Source organism: Gekko japonicus, unplaced genomic scaffold (assembly GCF_001447785.1).
Source record: "Gekko japonicus isolate JY-2015 unplaced genomic scaffold, Gekko_japonicus_V1.1 scaffold151, whole genome shotgun sequence".
Lineage (NCBI taxonomy): Eukaryota > Metazoa > Chordata > Lepidosauria > Squamata > Gekkonidae > Gekko > Gekko japonicus.
In genome coordinates, this window is record NW_015174277.1 from 1,425,658 (window position 1) to 1,440,092 (window position 14,435).

The window sequence follows — 14,435 nt, forward strand, 5'->3', positions numbered from 1 at the left end:
AGTTGCAGATTTTTCCATTTGTTCTAAATCAATTCCTGAATGGTGCAGAAATTTGGATTCAGGCCACTTCTGAAAAAATGGATTACATCCAGTATAATTTTTTCCTTTTTGGTTACTCATAGATGTGTCTCGGGCAGAGGTTTTTTGGGGCCAGAGCGCGCTGGAGCACTGCTCCGGCAGCCCAGGAACTGACACCAATGGAGGCAGGTCCCCCAGGCCCACGCAGAAGCACTGGGGCTGGGGGGAGCCTGGAGAGCCCCACCGCCGGGTCCCCTGGGCCTGCGCAGAAGCACTGGGGCTGGGGGGAGCCTGGAGAGCCCCACCACCAGCTTCCCTGGGCCCACGCAGAAGCGCTGCAGCACAGGGGAGCCCTCGAGAGCCCTGCCACTGGGTTCCCCAGGCCTGCGCAGAAGCACTGGGTCCAGGGGGAGCCCAGATAGCCCCGCCACCAGTCCCTTGGGCCTGCACAGAAGTGCTGGGACTGGGGGAAGCCCCGGAGAGCCCCGCAGCCTGCTTCTCCTGGCCCATGCAGAAGCACTGGGGCTGGGGGGAGCCTGGAGAGCCCCACCACCAGCTTCCCCGGGCCCATGCAGAAGCGCTGCAGCACAGGGGAGGATCTACTCTACTTGGGCTTATCCAGGCAGATACACATTACAGCCAATGGGATCAACTATTGGAAAAGAAAATGAAATGCCTAGGAATAACAAATGATATGATTAAAAATACAGAAACTAACAACATTAGAAGACAAATGAAAAAATCTGTAAGGAAATTGGTTGTTACAAGTACGTCTATTAGGGTGGGCAGGGGATGTTCAACACTCCATTTGGGAATTGCCCTCCCAATGATATTTTTATCATTTGACAGTCCCAAAACCAAAAAAAGCTTTTACTTTGGCAAGACTGAACGTTCTTCCCTCAGCAGTTTTGGAGGGCAGATATAATAAAGTATCATACTCTAATAGAACATGCAGATGCTCATATCATACAATCAAAACCATTGAACATATGATTATGGCGTGCCTTATATTCAATGAGTTGAGGGCTAATTTAGTCACCCCTTTACTTAAAGATATGGAACTGCTGTGCAAGCCCAGGTGTCATGGCTACTATCGGATTCCAATGATCGTTTCACCCTCTCAGTGGCAAAATTCATAGGCACAATAATCAAATATAAGAGAAATAATACTGAGTAAGGTCTTTTAAAATATTTTCTTTGGTTCTAATTTCTGCTTAAGGTGACAGCCGTATGAGCAGTACTAGATAGATAGGGCAGAAGGTGAAGCAGAAGCAGAGAATGTGCAGTACTAGCATTTACACAAAGGACTCAACATTGAAGTTACCATAGATTAAGTCAACACAGATAGAACTGAGAACCATGAATGCCATATGCCACAAGGTTTGTGAGAACAGGCTCCAAGGGTGAGCAGTACCAGGCATGTCCTGGAACTGATGCAGCAAGCTCAACATGAATTGAAACCTGCATAAGACTAAGCAGCTGAAGCAGACTGAAGTTGCTCTGCACGCATCTTTCCACTATGCTTTGACTCCATACTTGATGCCTAGCATGGTCTGGACTGTTTAGGTTATGATGCAAAAGTTGATGGGGGCAGGGGGAGAGCAATTATGATCCAGCTTTGGGGCATCACACAGCACTTGATGGCCTTTTGGTTCTTTCCAGCAATGAGATACACAGTGGAAACCGTCAGTTTCCCTGTCTTCCCACTAAACCTTGATATGTTTTTAATACAAATTAGACAAAATATTTATTCACTTACTTCCAAACCAATGGCTACTAGTCTCCAACAGCAACCTTCTGCGTCCTGCCCATTGGGAATGATTTAAACTAATGCAAAGCAGACTCATTAATCCCTACTTCCACCTCCAAATGCCTAAAAAATAAATGGCCTGGTTCACAGTATTAAAGGCTGCTAATAAATCCAGTCAGAGCCACAAAGAGGTAACACCTTTCTCTAGATTTTAATGAAAGTCACCGACTAAAGCCACCAAAGCTGTCTCCATCCCATAGCCCAGCCTGAAACAAGACTAAAAGGAGTCAAGCAGACAAGTCATCCAGGAAGACCTAGAGTTGATCTGCAACTGCTCTCTCTATCCTCTCGCCCAGGAATGGCAAATTAGAGATTAGCCATTAATTGCTCACGTCATCCATCTACCACTTTAAAAAAATTGCTTAAAAAGAATGACCACCTGTTTGAGAGACCAGGGAAGGTGGCTTGAGTGAGTAATCCATAACTCGTTGATATAATCCTTACTTGACATGATTTCAATTACTTTTGGATAAGTGCGTGTGTGTGTGTTTTTTAAAAAACAAAAATAATGATCCATCTAACACAGACCTAGGAACCAAACCCTGCAATGAACCCATATGCCAACTCCATCTCTGTAGTCACTCAAACTCTCCTATTAGAGAACTAACAACATCAGTCACACACTTTGGGCTCATCTTCCAATATGATATATGCTATCATGTGTTCTGTTGCTCTCTACATATGGCAGACAAATGAGTCCCCACACAAAAGAACAGTCCAAAACAATTTGGACACTGAAATGTTTCCCCACTGGTTTCTAAATGCTGCCATTTTTCATCTCCCCCCACACAGATCTAAAGTCACCACTTTCCAGCAGCAGAACTCAAAAGGAAAACTCCAGCATACCAATGTTGAATTGAAACTCATCAAGAACTTGGATACCATCTCTCAATGGAGAGAGATTTGGGGTTTGTTATTTTATTTTTAATTGGAAATGTTTTTAAACCACTATTGTAAGCTGCCTTGAGCAGTGAAGAAACGTTTTAATAAATAAATAACTACTTGACTTGGGATTCCTCAGTTATTACAGGTGTTAACCAGTGATAATTTCCCTAATGTTACAAAACTGGTTATACTACTATATCATTATATACCGTGTTTCCCCGAAAATAAGACACTGTCTTATATTTATTTTTTCTCAAGAAGACACACTAGGGCTTATACCACAAATGCACAGAAATCCTGCTAGGGCTTATTTTTGGGGTAGGTCTTATTTGGGGGGAAACAGGGTACTTCCTGCATTTCATAGCCTCTGACCCCAGTATTTACAACTTTTTTCATAATGTGACATATAGATGTCTGCCAAGTAAGGACATCTGACAAAAGTGGGCTCTGGTCCATGAAACTGTCTTAGTTTGTTGCAGCAAATAAAAAACCCCAGACTTGTAGCTTTTTAGAACCTACCACCACAAAGCTGCTGAAAGTATTTATCTTGTTGCTGTCCATTGTGCTGAAGACCACTCACTACTCCCCAGGCAGTACTTCCTCCACCTTCACAAGGTAATATACAGTACTATATAGGCAAGCAATTATAAAGCCAGGAGACATTTCGTTAATCATAACAATCAACTGAGTGTAGAAAGTGCCATCAAGACACAGCCGACTTATGGCAACCCCATAGACTTTTCCAGGTAAGAGACTAACCGAGGTGGTTTGCCATTGCTTGCCTCTGCTTACCAACACTAGATTTCTTTGGTGGTTTCCCATCCAAGTACTAACCAGGGCCAATCTTGCTTAGCTTCTGAGATCTGACAAGATCAGGCTACCTTGGACCATCCAGGTCAGGGCCATATAGGATGGAGGTGGTGGTGGAGGAGGAGAAGGGTGCTGTCATACACCCCTTGTATTCCTTCCAGCACTCCCATCCAAATACTAGCCAGGGCCGACCCTGCTTAGCTTCAAAGATCTGATAAGATCGAGCTAGCCTGGACTATCCAAGTCAGGGCCCATATAAAATAGACCTTTGTTTTTCATATTTTGCAGGTAAGAAACAAAATTAATACGTGATTTCCCCAAGACCCTCTCAATGGCTATATGGTTGAGTTGGAACCAATGTTACCTCTAAGCTGTGGAGTCTTGTAAGCAAAAATTCTACTTTGTAAGCTACTGGCATTAAAGTTGTGAGTGAACAATTTGGCTACTGCATAAATTGGTTTGCTCTGGAGCCATCCTTCCTGAGCTAAGACAAAAATGTGTGAGCCAGAGGCTAAAAAACTGTGAGCTAGCTCACACTAATTCTGCTTAAATGGAACACTGGTTGGAACTTGATACTAAGTCTTCCTAGTATGAAATACTGTATCCATTATTCCATGCTTGCTGTAATACACAGATAAAAGGAATGGGGTAAAGTGCTACTGACAGCAAGGTAGAGTTACAACATGTCAAAATAACTCTAGAAATGCCAGTGAAAATGGTCATCCTGTTTGTAGCATACAAGTAGCATGGTCTTTTTGTGTAATGCTGAGATTTTGCGCAGGAGATCACAGAAAGATCTTCACACAAAACAAGAAGTCATGGCCCATGTTAAAAGTTCACACAACATAGAAGAAGCTAGAGGGCCTTCAAAGAAATTATTCAGATGTGGAATCTACAGAAACGCACATCGTGATCAGGTCATAGGCACGTGACATCCAGCTAGAGAGGAATAATGAAGACAGAAGGCCCAAGCATTACCATAGCTCAACATTCTGATGTTATCTTATTCTACTACTAATCACAACTGGATGCCTCCATCCCTCCAAGGAGATTACCTGGGCTCTTTGTTTGAGATCTTTGGAACTCCTCCAATAATCATCTGGAGGCAACCAAGCAAGGTGTCTAGCTACAGGGACCAGAACACAATCTACATCATCAGGAATCCTGTGCTTATCAAAGTGCACATTTTTAAAAAGCTTGCTACAAACAGACCCAATACTGCTAGCTAGGAAAGATTGCCTTACAATGAATAAGAAGACTCCCACAGGGTCATCTTGGATCAAGGACTTAATGAAAATGTGTCACTGTGGAGGACAGCAAACTATCTATGACAGGAGAAAAATTGCCAAAAAGTTGAAGCAATCTGGAGGATCTTTTCCAACTACCTTGGGAATGACATGTTATCCATATATCTGGTCCAAACCAGAGGCAGGGACATAAATAAAAAGAATTCAAAGATGCAGCAACAGATACAAACTGGCAACGTAACAAACTGACATACCATATTTTAAGAACAAACAAATGAAGTCATAGACAAAAGGACATGCATACTAAATTGCAACACAAAGAAGTAAAGACCTGCAAGATGCACCTTGCTGCTTCAGAAAATCTGAAGAGCAAGAATTGTGATTTTAAAAATAAAAAACTATATTAAAGAAGTCTGCTCAATTGGGCTATTATTTGGGGTTAGGATGTCAAAGCCGTCTGAAAGGTAGCTTAGTTTTAGTCATTTAAACCTTTCCATTCATTTCCAGAGAACAAAACTCACTGGATTTATGCAGGAAAAGCAATACAGAAATATCACATTAGGTATTCACTAGACCATCTAGATGAATGGGAAGGGGGGGAAACCCACATGAAGAATAGCGGCTAATGGAGCACTTTCTATGGAAATTGTACATTTCTTCTCATTGTGTATTCATTTTTTTAAAGAGGTAAAATCCTAAAACCAAAAATGGCACTCCTTTATTTTAAGCTAGCAATGAGAATGCAAAGGTTTAAGAAAGAGCCAACATCAATCTGAGAGTAAAAAGGTAAAGCAATACTGTTCGGAAGTCAGTACTATGGGATGTTACAGAAGATTGCTTTATGTATGCAGTGTTAACTTATTAATTTCCTTCCAATGAAAGCTTGAGAATGTGGTCAAAGGATTATTTCCTAAAAGAATAATATTCCATAAAATACAAATGTGATCTTATTACACTAGAGGTAAACAACTGGACACCCAGACTCATGTTTTAATAGGTCACCAGACTGAGTCAGAAGAGATTTCAGCATTTAAGTCAATACTATAGAGGCCACAATGAAATTTAATTGGTTGTTACCAGCCCAGAGATTCTCACACTTTGTCATACCAAATATCAACAAATCAGTCACACAGCTTGAGCTTGACTAGACACAACTAGGGGAAAACCTGCATCAGCTAGCAGGGCTCACCTTGCACTAGGTACAGGAGTCACAACATGCTTCAAAGTTATGGTGAACAACTCCTAGAAAAATAATGAATGCTTGAGCACAATAAATAGGGAGGAAATTGCTCCCCCACCTCACTGAGCCACCTCATAGAACACAAAACAAACTATATGGATATCATGGGAGAGGATCAGGCAGAGCCATAGCTTGCTTTCTGACACTCAGACACAAGGGGTAGATGTGGGTAGGTGGATATCTGGATTAATCTGGAGGTGGTGAATGAGGAACAACTTCTAGATACTGTTTATACCTCTGCATGGAAACTTCTTGGGACCATACACCACATCACAGGGAATTTCTGCGCTCTTGCAACCATGTTTGCTTCATTCCCACAACATTGATGTATAGTTGAAAGATATGTGAATGTGACGCCATCCATTTAACTGGCTGCCACTTGCAGGACAAGGGAAAGGCATTTTTTTCCAATTCCATCCCCCACCACAAGTTACCCAGGAGCAGTGTTCCCTCTAAGCTGAGTTAGTGTGAGCAAGCTCACAGTTTTTTAGCCTCTGGCTCACTCATTTTTGTCTTAGCTCAGGAAGGAGGGCTCCAGAGCAAACTAATTTATGTAGTAGCCAAATCGCTCACTCACAACTTTAATGCCAGTAGTTCACAAAGCAGAATTTTTTGCTCATAAGACTTCAGAGTTTAGAGGGAGCATTGCCCAGGAGATGTAGACGATGCCCATAGGCCCCCAGTAATGTGTACGTTGGGAACTTGTCTCAAAGGACTATTAAGCATCTCAGAGGGTTTTTTTATGCATTGAAGCATTCCCCATTGAACTCAATGTTGAAGGCAACACACACATCTCTTAGGACTGGAGCACAACTGTACTAATTAACATTATCCTTTCAGGACTGGATAAGGCCAGCTAGTTCAGTTTAGTAAGTCATTTAGTAAGTGTAAATTATTCCACTGATGCTTTGCTTTCTCATTCTGTTCTGCAACTAAATCAAGATAGTTTTTTTTTAAATGTTTGAACACGAGGACTGCAAGCCTATGCACATTTAAGTACTGAAAATTTCTCACTGAAATAAATGTGATTCACTTTCAAAGAAACATGCTTAGAACCAAACCCAATGTTGCATACTCATTTGCAGAATTTGGTCTGATGGGAGAGAACAGAATTTAAAATTATGTTCATGTAGGTTGGAGGGGGAGCTTTCTGTCCCTCCATTATTTTCAGCTGCTTTTCTTCAGGTTCAGTAAACCCTGCTAGGCACAAAAGGGTTTTAAAAACAGTTTTGAAAGGAAAAATCTTGGCTGGAAGGGCTGGCAATTCAGCATAGGAGTGCACATGGTCTGGGTGCCACCACCAATTTGATTTGTTACAGGCTGTAGGTATAAAACAAAACTAGTGTAAACCCCATTGAGTTCAGTGGGCCTGAAGAACACTGGTACACTTGGGCTGTCACTGGATTCTGCCAGTTGTCATAACATGTTTTACAGAATCAACAATCACAAGTCATGCTGCAGCTGTAAGTTCTTAAAATGTCCTCTCTGTTTCAAAGGAAGGAAACATCTGTCTTCTTCAAAACAGCCCTATCCAGTGCAGTAACGATAGTGTCAGCCTACTCAAATCACCTGCAGGATCATACTGTTAACCTACCAGCAAGCTCTATGAAATATATTCCTATTCAGAGTTACTCCAGTCTAAACCCATTGATTTCAAAGTGCTTTGACTGAAGTCATTCTGAGTAGGAGTGCATTATATGTGTAGCAATGACCCTGAAATAACTGCCCGATTCTCTAGGTTTATTTATTTACTAAATTCATACCTTGCCTTTCTGAAGGATCACCAAGATGGCTAACATACCTAATAAAAACAGATCTTAACCAAACAAAAACACATTATTCAAACAATTAAAATGAATAAAACCAAATAAAATACATGACCAACACAAAAGTAAACAGGAAAACAACCATTAAAAACAGGGAAGGAACGATCACTGAGAGAACACCAAACAAAACAAAAAAAGTATTCACTCACATACAGAAGATGCAAAAGAAAGGTACAGAGAAGTAAGAGCTCAAGAGTTTCAGTGCTACAATCATAAAGGCCTTCTCCTGGATTGCCATCCACCTATTTTCAGAAGATGGAGGCACCCTAAGCGCAGCCTCCGAAGATGGCTCTAGGAGTTCATAAGGGAGTAGGTAGTCCTTCAAGTATGCTGGTTTCAAACTATGTAGAACTTTGAAGGTCAAGACCAGCAACTTGAATTGTGCCCAGGAGCAGAGTGGTAGCTAGTGTACACAGGCCAAGACCAAAGTGATACGATCCCTACGATTCACTCCAGTCAACATATTATCCAAACTGCCAGTTAAGATCTGCTTAAAGCCCTGCTCTCTGTACCCCCCACCTTCAGAGTTGAGGCACATGACAACCAGAGATGGAGCTTTTTCAGTAGTGGCACCTCGCATATAGAATGCCCTTCCCCCTGAGGACTGCTTGGTGCCTGTGTTTCTTTCTTTTAAGCACCAGGCCAAAACATTTCTGTTCACCCAAACCTTTAATTAAGAGGTTGATTTTTAATGCTATTTGAGCCTAGAAACTATTGTTTCAAGCCATCTGTGGTCTGTTTTTATGATTTATTATTTTTATTTTGTAACCCACCTCAAAACAGTGATACCTTAAGTCCTGGCCAGACTTTCCACTCACCAGCAGTACTTCCATTTTGTCAGGATTATGCTTCAGTCTATTAGTCCACATCCATTCCAAAACTGTCCCCAGGAACCAATCCAGGGTTTCTACAGCCTCCCCAGTGTCAGCTAGCTGCCATTTTATGCTGCTTCTGTCCTTCCGTTCCCACTTGCTCGCAGCTCAGCAGCTTTGCGTAAACATTGCCTCGGAGACCGTGGGAGCGGGCTCGGCTAGACGGCGTTATCAGTCTGGCCTTGTAAGGATGAGAGGGCTTGCGGTCCACCACTGGTGTGAATCTTTCTGCTCTCAGGGGTCCTGCGAGTCTCCTGCTCATTATGTAACTTCCCGTCGGGAGAATTCCCACGCGCACGCTCAAAGTTCATTTGCTTAGCTATTTGCCTCGTCTGGCTATATGTATGGATGTTCCCGCCCTATAGTTATTCCTAACAATAATCCTGTGGATATGGTACTGATTTTGTACTCTAATAAAGCATAACACTTCTCAGGAAATGTGTGTGAAGAGTTACTTGCTGTGGATCCTGACACCCAGGATCAGTCAGAAGTGCAAAATGGAGCTGTCATTGATGACAATTCCACCCAAGTCTCTAGATGACATCACCCAGTGGTGTCATGGACATACTGGACAGCCAAGAAAAGCTGTCCAGGAGGATACCATGATCAATGGCACTGAAAACCACTGAGAAGTCCAGGAGACTCAATAGAGTCACACTCCTCCTGCCCATCTCTCAGTACAGGTCATTCACCAGGGTGACCAATGCTCTTTTAGTCCCATAATCAGGCCTGAAAATGATCCAAACAATCTTTCATCCAGGAATGCTTGAATTTATCCAGCCACCACCTGTTCAATCACCTTGCTCAAGAATGGAACATTTGAGACCGGTCAACAGTTACTGACATCTTCTAGGTTCAGAGTAGACTTCTTTTAGTAGTGGATGCACCACAGCCTGTTTCAAGGCTGGCACAACCACTCAAAGAGGCATTAATTGCCTCTTGGACCACTTTAAATATCTGGGAATGGGAATGGTCATACAAGCAGGTGGTGTGCCTCAAACCTCCACAGACTTTGTCCACATCCTCAGATTGAATATACTGAAAAGTATCCCAACCAGCTGAACAGGTGGCACCCCATCACTATCTGACCCTGTCTCTGGTAATGTAGAGTCCAAGCTGGTACAAATGTGAAAGATATTATCAGTAAAGTGTTGTTTTTTGGAATTTTAAATTTTATAACAGCAAACAAACAAAACAACCAACATACACAAACACACAAAACAAACACAAAATGGGAGAATCTCTCCACCTTTTTGAATAGACTATTTGTTATCCCTACATCCCTCATTATAAAAAAAATCTGCACCTTATATTGTAAAACATATCTTTGCACATTTTGTTGTTAATGTTCTTATTGTCCTCTGTTTTGGTTATAATCATGTTTCATTTGCTATATTCTTCAATCCACTTGTAAAGTTTTGACCATGTTTTCTCAAAAAAATTTCTCTTTCTGTCCTTTCAAAATTAAAGTTAATTCGTCCATTTCAGCAGTTTCTAGTAGTTGGTTTATTATTTCTTCTTTTGAAGGTGTCTCCTTTCTTCTCCAATATTTAGCGTACAATATTCTAGCAGTTGTAACTACATGTGAAATAAGATAAGTGTCTTGCTCTTTACAATTTTGCAGAAGTATATTCAATGAAAAGAGTTCTGGTATATTATCAGTAAAGTGTTGATGAGCAAAACAATTCTAGTAGGCATCCTCCCGCAGGACAGATCCCAACAAGTCTCTGACCACCCTGAACAAGTCTGCTGGCCTACACCATGTAATGGTGATGGAAAAATACAGTTTCTTTGTCACCATCACTGCTACTGAATATGCTTTAAAAATGAAATTTTAGCTCACATCAGATTCCTCCTCCACTGTCAATCTAGCCACTTCTTTTCACCACCCCTAGGCCCTCTGTATCCAATTGTAAACCAATTACAAACAGGTTATTCCAGAAGGGTAGCCCTGTTAGTTTGTTATAGTCAACCCAGAAGGGCCTTTTGAGGCTAATAGATTTATTGTAACAAAAACATGTATACATTAGAGTTTAATGATTATTGGATCATAACTTATAGAAATGACTGCAGATTGGCTATAAACTGGTGGTTTAAAAAAAAACCCCACAAAAGCCTGAACTTTGGAAGCATTCTGAATGAAACTATCTCTGTCTTTAAAAGGCCCTTTAACAACTACTGAATGCTCATTTATAGCCAAAAGAAAAACAACTGATTGGAAAGGTCACCATACCTCCATATATCCTTTGGAAAGGCAACCAGACATCTACATTCAACTATTTTAAAGTAATGGTCACTGCTTTACTATTCTTTTTAAGTGATAAAGTCAAAACTATATGTCAAAAGTAAAAAAAAAGCTGCAAGATTGTTAAAATGAAAAAAATCACAGCACTCTAATCATATCACCAGCTGTGAGCCTAATGAACTACATTTAAGACAGCCACTATTCCCAGAGGCTGAAAAAAATTTCACTGCTCATCTTCATGTGCTAATTAATTTAGATGTATGCTTATTTATGACTGTCCATTGCCCAGAACTGACATGACAGGGCTAACTCAGAGCACAGCATCTTATGTCCAAAGTCTGCAAGAACTCATTAAGGACTTCAAGATTTCTCCTATAAAGCTCTACATGGCTTAATGTCACACATCCAAAAGACCAATTTGTCCCTAATACCAGTTGCTACTTCTGCCATTGGCTGCCTCCATCATAGCTGGATGCCAGGCTTGCAATCTCCCAACATTTTATGAGCATTCACACAGTCTTGTGATAGTCTGGGACAGCCACTCTCTGGTCTCAACTTTCCAAAAGTGCCAGATTGGAGACACCTACATTAAAAGAAAACCACCCGGTCCTCTCAAGTTTAGTGAAGTTCCCCACATGATCTCCTTGCAAGTGTCCTGTGCAAAATCCTCCCAGTATTCCCCTACAGTTATTTAGTGCTCTCCCCCCACCCCAGACAATCAAACCCCAGTATTTTCCAGAAGCATTATCTCTTCTGCTATCAGAGTTACACAGTACATACATAGTGAACTTTAGTGAACACAGTATATACATAGAGCACTTTAATTGTATGATTGTTTTAATCTGTTTCTAAATGTTTTATGCAAACTGGGTACATTGTACCGACCACTGTAAGCCGCCCTGAGCTCGTTTGCGGGGAGGGCGAGGTATAAATATTATAAATAAATAAATAGATAGTGAAGATAGTTTAATTTTTTTTCCAGAATTCGAGTTTTTAAAAGTGTTTTTATGTTTTCATGCCTGCCTTATAAGCATCACAGGACCATTTTGTTGGCCACTTCTAAAAACATAGTGCTAGACTACATCATTCCAGTAAGGCTTATCTTAAGCAAGCCATCATGAACCTTAAAGCCATTTGGGACAGCTAGTCCAGATGTATTAAATGGCCGAGTTCAGAAGAACAAACATGAAGTCAGGCATTTTAAGCCCTAGCCACCCAGCAACTCTAGCCCTAACTCACATGTTCAATATCTAATGCAGAATTTAAAGTAGAGGGTACTATCTTCTAAGTGACCACACTCAAGTCTCGAATTCACAGCAAAAGTAGCCTCATGTGATAAGAGAGAAAAATCTCAATTCTATCAGAAGGTGAAGCACACACAAGTTTAAAAACTGAATGGAAAGTTTTGGTACTCCTGTACTGTGGCTAGAACTATAAAAGCAGCTGCTAATGGTGAAAAAGTAACTCCCATCCTTGATGTCCCAGGGCCATTTCACATGACAATAGCATTTCCCACAGCTATAATAGCAGTTCTCATACTAAAGTGAGAAGGAAAATGGACTCAAGGTGCCACTGATATGCAGTACAATAACACAGCAGGTAAGATCCTTTAGTGTACACCACCAAGCTTTCAGAAACATGTGGCTGCCCCCCCACGCTTATGTATGTCCTATGGGAATGCAAAACACAACTATTGCACAAGGAGGGCCAAATTCTCATGTAACAGAACAGAAAGGCAAGCTTGGTTGCAAGACAGATTAGTTTGTTACAATGCACTGACACTGCACAGGAATCCAAAACTAGATGGGGATGAGGTGCTCATCTCTGGCTCAGTTTCAATAGTCACCCAGATTATCAGAGAATAATTCTTTAAAAAAAGAAATCACATTCTAAAATGAACCTTTTATATGACAACATGCTCCCAGACCTTCTCCTTCTGCTTTGTGACCTGGTCCTGATCAACAAGCTTCACTAGTCCAAGATTATTGGCATGCACTTTCCTCTTCCCAGGAAAACTGTAGTGACCTGTTCTCAAATAAAGGATTCCCAAATCATCATTCACTCCTCCTACTCATAATCAGCAAGAGTCTGGCTGGCTCCCTGGATTGCACCTCACACATGAACACAAAATCTTGCCAATGTGTGCATATACAGGTGTACACCAATTGTTGATAAGTGTAGAAAGTTGGAATGCACAATGAGTCTTCGACAGAAGGGAAAAGTTAACCATGAAATAACAAGAGTTCCTTACATCCAGTCTCACATCAGTAACCCCCCATTCAGTTTCTTCTACATTATTCACAGCCTAAGAGTAGGTCAGATCCAATGAAGTAAATGCTGAGCTGCAGTGTCTGTGGACCAACTTGAAAACAGGAGTGCAAGTAGGAATGTAATGTTCGATATGATTCACTACACGTTTTTTATTTTTTTATTATTCCTTAATACTTAATACTCAAATATCTTGTTTATAGAGGACCAACCCTTCCATTAGGTAGGTGAGGAAGCTGAACTGCCTCAAATGGTCTTTGGAACTGTATATTATGATAATAAAGTATTAATTTAGGAGGGGACATAGGTTTTTATCTGAGGACTGGGGACATCAGTTGGATTTCTGCCTCGGGCACTAAAATGTCTTGGCCCATCTCTGTGTTTGTCATTCCATTGTAATAATTCTGATTTTACAGGGGGAGAACAGATGCCAAAAAATTGTTTTGCCAAAGGCCATACTTTGCATCCACAAGTGAACACCGATCACAAGACAAACTACTAGGGCCAAAATACAATACTCAGACCACTGTGGTTGCAGAAAGGGCCTTTCTTTCACAATAAAGAAAAGTTGATTAAAATGGAGTGTGTGGGGGGAGGTGTCTTAAAAGTACTAATTGCAGGCTATTTCTAAAATAACCCTGCTTTTTGAAAAATCCATCCAGTCACCTGGAAGACCGACCCCTAATCTAGATTTATGAGGTTAGCTGCTAATGAGGAGGAAGAGGCCCTTTGCACCGCCTCCGAGGGACTCCACATTTCACATATTCGCCACATTAACCCTGCTCCCAACGTCCTGGTCACGAAACGCTGCCCGTCCCCTTTCAATGCTGCAGCAGCCGATTCCTGGGTCAAAGTTTGTCTTCCTGCCTCCGCACAGCGTCTCCTCACGCCTGTCCCTTTCTCCGAGGCCCTGCAGGGAGAAGCGAGTACCTCAATATCCACAGGATCCCGGCTAAGGAGACGGTCCATCGCGTCAGCCGCGTCCTTCCGTCTGTCTGCGCCCCTCTGCTCGCAAGACTCCCGAACGGCCGAAGGCAAGTCCGTGGGAGGTGGAAGAAAAAGCCCTGGCAGCTAAAGCAGCAACGCCCCTGTGGGCGGACACCGAGAGGCGTTGCGATTTCCCCGTTCCCTTCGCCGGCTCCTCGCCCTTAGCTTTGAGCTGGGAATTCGCTCGGTGGCTACTGCGCGGCTGAATCGCGGCGCTTGATTTGATT

At 41.8% G+C, this 14,435-nt stretch overlaps 1 protein-coding gene across 1 annotated transcript in view; it reads right to left on the bottom strand.

Moving 5' to 3' along the window:
- Positions 1-14,231, bottom strand: part of LOC107121000 (dihydropyrimidine dehydrogenase [NADP(+)]-like) — a 633,529-nt gene extending 619,298 nt beyond the window's left edge. Inside the window, exon 1 of the mRNA XM_015423794.1 lies at positions 14,152-14,231. Coding sequence (XP_015279280.1) covers positions 14,152-14,190 — 39 coding nt within the window. The 5' untranslated portion in view covers positions 14,191-14,231. The remainder of the gene's footprint in view (positions 1-14,151) is intronic.
- Positions 14,232-14,435: the final 204 nt, after the last annotated feature.